Source organism: Pungitius pungitius, chromosome 10 (genome assembly GCF_949316345.1).
Source record: "Pungitius pungitius chromosome 10, fPunPun2.1, whole genome shotgun sequence".
Taxonomy (NCBI): Eukaryota; Metazoa; Chordata; class Actinopteri; order Perciformes; family Gasterosteidae; genus Pungitius; species Pungitius pungitius.
Genome location: NC_084909.1, coordinates 10,930,270 through 10,936,900, shown reverse-complemented (window position 1 = coordinate 10,936,900; position 6,631 = coordinate 10,930,270). Strand labels below are relative to the sequence as shown.

Genomic DNA, 6,631 nt, shown 5'->3' with positions numbered 1-6,631 from the left:
GCATGCACTGCGCCGTTTCCCATCATGCAGGATCAGAAACATGGCGGCTGACAGCTTTCATAACATTGTTTACTAGAACAGTCCTGCTCTTTTGAATTCATGAAGAACGGAACATTGGTGTCAAAGATTCTGCACAATGCCGAAATATTACGAAGATAAAGAGGAGGACAACAGAGCGTGCGCCGGGATTAGAGAGGACTTCAGGGCATGTCTCCTTGAGCACGACTGCGTGGTAAAGGTAAAAAAAACGTCCTCTGGTCGTAACATATATTATAATAAGTATTATTTTAAGTCACCTTACATAATTGAGACGGTTCTTTGTTGGATCATTCTACAAACGCCTGGAGTTGAGTTCCCATGAAGACACTTAACGCAAAATTGAACCGTAACCGGTCAGCCCTACAACCAGCTAGCTACCAGCTAGCGTCAACGTTAGCTCACTTAACCACTTTTAGGTTTATCGGGACCCCACAAGACTAGTAAATGTGACCAATTGTCCATCAAATTTACGTAAATCGCTGTTTACCTCACCATTACTCCTCACAGAATATGTGGTTCTTAGTTTGCTTGCTAACACAGTGCAACTACTTCCGATCATGGAGCTGGATTAAGCTGTCACTGGATCGCACACCATCTGAAACATCAGATACATTACGACCTTAGATGTTCATGTTGTTCAGGGTTAAACCTTGTAACAGAAGACAATTAAATTAAGCTTCAAATATAATATTTTTGAGAGGGTTTTGGGAGCTGCCCAGTGTATTGTAACCGGTTTCTTAATTAATGTACCAGGAGGGGAAGATGCCCAGTGAGTGTTTGAAGGAAGGCCACTGCAAAGCCCTGCAAACGTCCTTCTTTGAGTGCAAAAGGTCAATGGTAAGTCAGCTCACGTTGCAATTTTGAGAACATTTGTGCAACAAGGACCCTGTGGGAGGTGAAAGAGTAAAATGAATATTTGATCTGCCTCTTTCCTTTTCTGTCTGTAAGCTGTGTTTTCCACTGTCTACCGAAAATCGAAAAATGAAAGCCTGAAATGTTTACACACAGAATAGTTGTATAAATAATCCTGTATATTAGCTTTTAACTAACCAACTATCCGTGTTCTTTTAATAGCTGGACACGCGGTCGAGATTCCGAGGAAGAAAAGGATATTGAGGAACCATCTGATGCAGCCGTTTGATGGAGGGAATACTGGAAGATCAAGTGCTAATACTATGAATAAGATGATGATGAATCATCCATGAGCACTGCTCATGGGTCAGTGCAGCTTCAGAAGCTCCTCTGGAGCACATATGAACAATGTAAAGGTGACCAAGTCAGCAGCAACATGTAGTGCTGAAAAACCTTTGAGGTCAGCTTTTTCTGAGTGAAAAACTCAATGTAATCACAAAAAATTAATAAAATGTTAAAGTTTATTACAATTTGAATGAGAGGCTGTCAAACTACATGCGTCTGGAGCACAATTGTTGGTGTAAAAAGCTATTCCACACAATTAAGGCCTACCATAGCATTTAGATTACATTATGAAATTGGAAATTAATTTCTTGTACTAGACAGGGCACAGTTGCAGTTTGTAGTTATTTGTACAACAAGTTATAAAAACTCCACAGAAACCCTGCTCACTATTGCTTAAAGCTGTCATTTCAAAGCAGCCGTCATCATCTGCTCGAACTTTTCCATATCCACCTTCTTCATGATGTAAACCTTGTGAGCCTTCTTCAGGAAGCCCACGGTGTCTACGACCATCATGCCTCTGGTGTGTGTGCCCGTCAGCTCTACGCTGACTGGAAAATGGTCGCTTTCTGTGATGAACGAATCGTCGACAGCGGCAGCCATGGCGTACGAGTCGCACGAAACGAAACCCTCGCCGGCGACCATCTCCTTCTTGAGGCGCTCGCTTTGCGACGCCTCGATGCTGTGCCGGAAGATCCGCGCCATGAAGCGAGCCTTATCGGTGTCCTGCGCCAACCAGGTGTCGCAAAACTCCTGTCAACCGCAGGGAAAATGTAAACACAGCGCAGGGTCGTTTCTATGATGAATACATTGATTATTTAATTGAAAAAGGTGATGTGCTGTAATTTCTTAATATGTTTATAAACTGTAAAAATGCCTTGCCCAGGATAGCTTGCTGTAGCAGGTAAACTCCCAGCAGGCCAAGTAGGTGGGACACTGGTAGTCGTTCAGCACAATGTACGCAGCTTCTGGATCGGCAGCGAAATTGAACTCGCCGCAAACTGTAGTGTTTCCTCGAGCTGAAGGAGCGATGCACAGACAGACTCTGATCACTCACTCAACTCAACTGTAACAGGATGTGGACAACATTGTAATGTTGGGCTACAGATGACAGGCACTCTTTTCGAATTATCTTGATTGCTTGTCTCATTTGTCCATTAGGATAATACGAGATCTCAATTATTAATAATAATTAATATTATCTGAGCCGACAGTTTAAAACCCCTAAATATTCCGTTTATAAAGTACACAATCCTCATTGGGGAAGCTGCAATCAAACAGACATTAAACAAGAGGCCACTTGCTGTTATACAATTCGAGGGGCATTGATGAATGAAATGAAAATATAGTACGTATATTATGTAGTCTGAAACTGTCAACTTCACCACCTTTTGGTTCATGATTTTACTGACATTCAGTGTTTCCTCCCATGATGTAGAGCCCTCTGAGTTTGTTCGGTAGAGACGGATCCATCTTCACAGCCAGAGCCAGGTTAGTGAGCGGTGCTGTGGCAACCAAAGACACCTGGAGAATAAACCTAGACTGGAGACCTGAGAGGGGAAACCACTCACCCTTCCACCCCCTCCCCCACACAGACTCCTCTCACCTCCCCTGGGTTCTCATTGACAATTCTGATTATGGCCGACACTGCCCCCTCCTTCTGAAGCAGGTCCAGACCGGGGGCGTTGGGGTCAGGAGCGTCTCCCAGTCCGTCCAGCCCATGGAAGTGTCCCGCTTCAATGCAGTTCCCAAGGATCGGCTTGGCACAACCTTTAAACACTGGAATCTGAAAAAGGAAAATCATTCACATATTATATTCACATACATTCATATATTCTAAGTGAAGTTATCTTTTTAACAGTTCATTCATTTAATGTATACAATACTGAATATATTTAAACAATAATTTGTAGTTATATTGTTAATGTATTACTCAATTAGAAAAACATAAGTGAAAATATGAATTCCCTACGCTGGAGCCCCCTGCACTGCGTGTGAAATCCTCAGATGGACTCCTCCTTTTTTTATTCATATCTGTTTCTGAGACCATACATGTCCCAAAATGTGTTCTTTACGTGGTTACTGTTTAGATAATTTCAAATTCCCCTCCCTCAGTCGTGATGTGTAACTTTACACTTTTTTTTAATATGCATACAATGTTGCAGTTGCCCCTTTGTTCGGTTTGTGTTCACACAAATATTAGATAACAATACCACGTATGAGCAGACTGTTCTTTCATTGGTCCAAGTTTATTGCAGGTATAAATAGGCTCTGTTTTCTAATTTTTTTTAATGGGGGGATTGGGGATGCATGAAAGAGGTCGGGATGTAGAAGGGGGTGCGTGACCTTATTGGGAACCGCTGCTCCTAAATAATTACAGAAGTTGAAAAAAAATGTAATATCTATGTTTTTAGGCACTGGGATGGGTTTGATGATTGTCTTGTCAATTCACTTCATATCTAATTAAGAGACATTTCTATTGAGTGAGCCAAGCACTTTATGTGTAAAACTGTAAACTGTAAAACTGAAGCAGTGCCAATGACATTAAGCCTATGAAGCTCAAAGCGGTGGTGTACTTTGGCCCAGTCCCTCCCCTCATGTTATGCGCCTATCGAGCAGTCTAATAAACAGCCTGCATGACACCAGCAATTTCCTCTCACACTCCAAAAAACACATGAAAGAACATGGTTAATAAGAAAAGACAATCCTCACAAGTAAATCATGCCAGGAACATGAAACATCTACGCTGTACCAAAAGCACCTCCAGCGCCCACCTCAAGTCTACTGCAGGCTTGCAGAACTCGCAGCGTGTTCTTACACACATTCTCCACTGAGGTGTTTCCATGCACACAGGTGAGACCCAGGAGCTCCACGTTGGGGGCGGCCAGCGCCAACATGATGGCCTGAGCATCGTCCACCCCACAGTCCACATCCACCAGCAGCTTCCTACTCATCGTGGACCCTGAGGGGCAAAGGGGCAATAGTCCATTAAGAAGAAAACACACGCAGCCCTGACTGACACTCAAACGCTTTGGTTTAACTCCTCCAGTAAGCTGCAGGCACACCATCTGCCACAAATCACTGTTTCAAAGAGACGTTTAACTCGCACCTACTTGTAGCTGAGTGGGAAAACAATGAACGGTGTTGTTCGAAGAATCTCTTTCGCCGTGAAGGGAACCAACGACGGCCAGCTGCAAACAACCTTTGAGCAGCAAGAAGCAAATTACAAATGAGTTTGAGAGTGGACTGGACGGGAGTTATGCAACAGGGGGAGAAAAAAAACAGTAACTCAGCTTCTTGTTAATCATTGTCTTCCAGGTATCACATGCAAAACCAATTCAAACTGTATCATATTAATCAATATATTTACAGTGAAAGGTGAAGAGCCTCTACTTTATTAATATTAGTAAAACCCTTCGTACAGGCGCATCATTGGCAAAATGTGCTTAAAATATCAAACACTCATGACGTGAATATGTTTAAATATAGTTTCATTTCTGTAATTCCATCGATTAGAGCATGCACATGTCTTCGGCTGTTTGATTAATCTGTTTGGTCAACAGAGCACAGCACGAGCCAACATGACAATTGTTCGAGAGAAATATTTAATGCGTCGCAAGTTCGGTGTCCGTGTAAACTTTCTCAAGCATCTCTCCAGTTTCCAGGTGTCTCGTGTCTCGTCTCACCTCCACGCAGGAGCTGCTGTGAACATGGAACCGAGGCGCGGCACGTCGGACTACAGCCAGGGCCATGCAAATGACCCGAGAGCAGGAAGAGAGAGGGCTCACTCTGCCCTGAATTATTTGCACCAAAAAACTGCAGAGAAGTAGTACAGTGGAGGGGAGCATTTGTTCACTTGTTTTGGTAATGATGGAAACTCACATATAAACAGAAAACTACAAACATGGGTCAATTCAAACCGTCCCTTCAATGTTATATAAAGATCGATACGCGCATGCGTGGGTGAATGCATTCATTCCTATTTGGGACCTTGGGTCATTGTTTAACCGGTGAAGGGATTATCTTTTGAACGATGCAATCTATGTCAATGACATCACTTCCGGGGATTTTCTTAAAGTGAAATGTTTGTTTTTGTTCAACAGATTAGCAAATATGCCGATTTACAACTAAGATAGATAAGAGCCATTATAAGTACACTTTAAGTGCTACAATTTCTTTAGTATTTTATATCAAGGTGTAGTCTGAAGAGGTGTGTCTTTAGTTTGCGGGTGAAGACGCTTTGCGGTCCTGATGTCGTCAGAGAGCTCATTCCACCATTTAGGAGCAAGGACATCACATCATTATCCTTCCCAGTCTTTTGTTTTTTCCACAAGTTAGAAGAGTCCATTTAGGCCTCAACTTTCCCGTACGTCTCCTCTGGGGGGCGATACTGTACAACCATAGGATTCTTTTGTTTATAATACCAGTTATTAAATAATTCAATCAATGATGTGTTAATTGCATTAATTTGCTTCTGTTTAGGTCCCCCAGTATTGTGCCTATTCCTAATAGATGGAGCCACAGTGATCACGGAGCAATTTAGTTTTTAAAAACTTTTTTGGACATTTTAGGAGATTCATTAATTCACTTAACATACTGTTGGAAGTTAATTCAGTGACGCAGTCACATGGCACCGACAAGCCTTTATTCATTATTCAGTTTCACTTTATACCTCTGTGTGGGTGCAGACCTCTCCAAAACTCAAAAACTCAAAAACAGGTCCAACCCATGTGCATGTACAACAGATCAAATCAAGGCTCCTACTGCCTCAATAACGATGGATAAAAACTAAAACAGCATTTGGCAACAACAGCCATATCAACCTGAATAACTGTAAGCAAGATAACATTTTCAAAATAAAATCCACTGTTTATGTAAGTTTTATACAATTAAGTACATCGGAGCCTGGAAGTGTCAAACTGGTAGAAAAATGCATCTTTCAAGTATTCATGAGTAATCGCAACAGTCTACAATTGCAATAAAATAAAACAGTAGGTTTTTTCTTTGCCGGTAAAATCATTACTCTTTTAGTTTTCATCCAATGTCAGTCATAAAATTCTGCATAATTCAACTGAGTTGTGTAAAACTGAGAACACACACTGTAAAGAGGCTTGAAGCTTGAAGGGAAAACCAACTGCTAGTGCTGTATTTAACCTTAATACATGTCTTAATATCTGTAGAAGAGTAATGTGACGCACTTTGGTGCAGACTATTTGTGAACAAGTTCCCATTGACGCTGCCTGTGAAACGCCAGAAGAACCTCAGAAGTCACATGAGATGAGACAATATTGTGAGACAAATGCCAGAAAGTGGTGTGAGATATGTATTTTCTAAAGAAGAGCTGTGTTTTTTCTAGAGAGTGATAGTGTTGGATAATAGTGTGATTGAAGAAGAAAGA

General features: G+C 41.7%; 2 protein-coding genes across 3 annotated transcripts; one reads left to right on the top strand and one right to left on the bottom strand.

Annotated features, from left to right (window-relative positions):
- LOC119228402 (cytochrome c oxidase assembly factor 5) lies at positions 1-1,427 on the top strand. Its single transcript, XM_037487899.2, has 3 exons — positions 1-238; positions 793-876; positions 1,114-1,427. The coding sequence occupies exons 1-3, from the start codon at positions 137-139 to the stop codon at positions 1,153-1,155; spliced, it is 228 nt and encodes a 75-aa protein (XP_037343796.1). The 5' UTR covers positions 1-136; the 3' UTR covers positions 1,156-1,427.
- On the bottom strand, positions 1,121-5,145 carry si:dkey-4e7.3 (uncharacterized protein LOC402865 homolog). Of its 2 annotated transcripts, none has more exons than XM_037487895.2 (7): positions 4,920-5,145; positions 4,347-4,435; positions 4,008-4,195; positions 2,840-3,019; positions 2,646-2,757; positions 2,116-2,252; positions 1,121-1,986 (listed from the first exon to the last, which is right to left on the bottom strand). In XM_037487895.2, the coding sequence occupies exons 1-7, from the start codon at positions 4,943-4,945 to the stop codon at positions 1,639-1,641; spliced, it is 1,080 nt and encodes a 359-aa protein (XP_037343792.1). In that variant the 5' UTR covers positions 4,946-5,145; the 3' UTR covers positions 1,121-1,638. The 2 variants fall into 2 exon arrangements, with proteins under 2 accessions (XP_037343792.1, XP_037343793.1); XM_037487896.2 differs by having other exon boundaries at positions 4,343-4,435; positions 4,920-4,941.
- Between the last annotated feature and the right edge of the window lie 1,486 nt (positions 5,146-6,631).

What these genes read in the sequence shown, in the direction of transcription:
- LOC119228402 (XM_037487899.2), top strand. Translation starts at nt 137, where the DNA reads ATGCCGAAATATTACGAAGATAAAGAGGAGGACAACAGAGCGTGCGCC. An exon ending in AGCACGACTGCGTGGTAAAG is followed by an intron (nt 239 to 792) that starts GTAAAAAAAACG and finishes TTAATGTACCAG; the next exon opens with GAGGGGAAGATGCCCAGTGA. An exon ending in TTGAGTGCAAAAGGTCAATG is followed by an intron (nt 877 to 1,113) that starts GTAAGTCAGCTC and finishes TTCTTTTAATAG; the next exon opens with CTGGACACGCGGTCGAGATT.
- si:dkey-4e7.3 (XM_037487895.2), bottom strand. Translation starts at nt 4,945, where the DNA reads ATGTTCACAGCAGCTCCTGCGTGGAG. An exon ending in ACAGCAGCTCCTGCGTGGAG is followed by an intron (nt 4,436 to 4,919) that starts GTGAGACGAGAC and finishes TGCTGCTCAAAG; the next exon opens with GTTGTTTGCAGCTGGCCGTC. An exon ending in GCTACAGCAAGCTATCCTGG is followed by an intron (nt 1,987 to 2,115) that starts GCAAGGCATTTT and finishes TGCGGTTGACAG; the next exon opens with GAGTTTTGCGACACCTGGTT.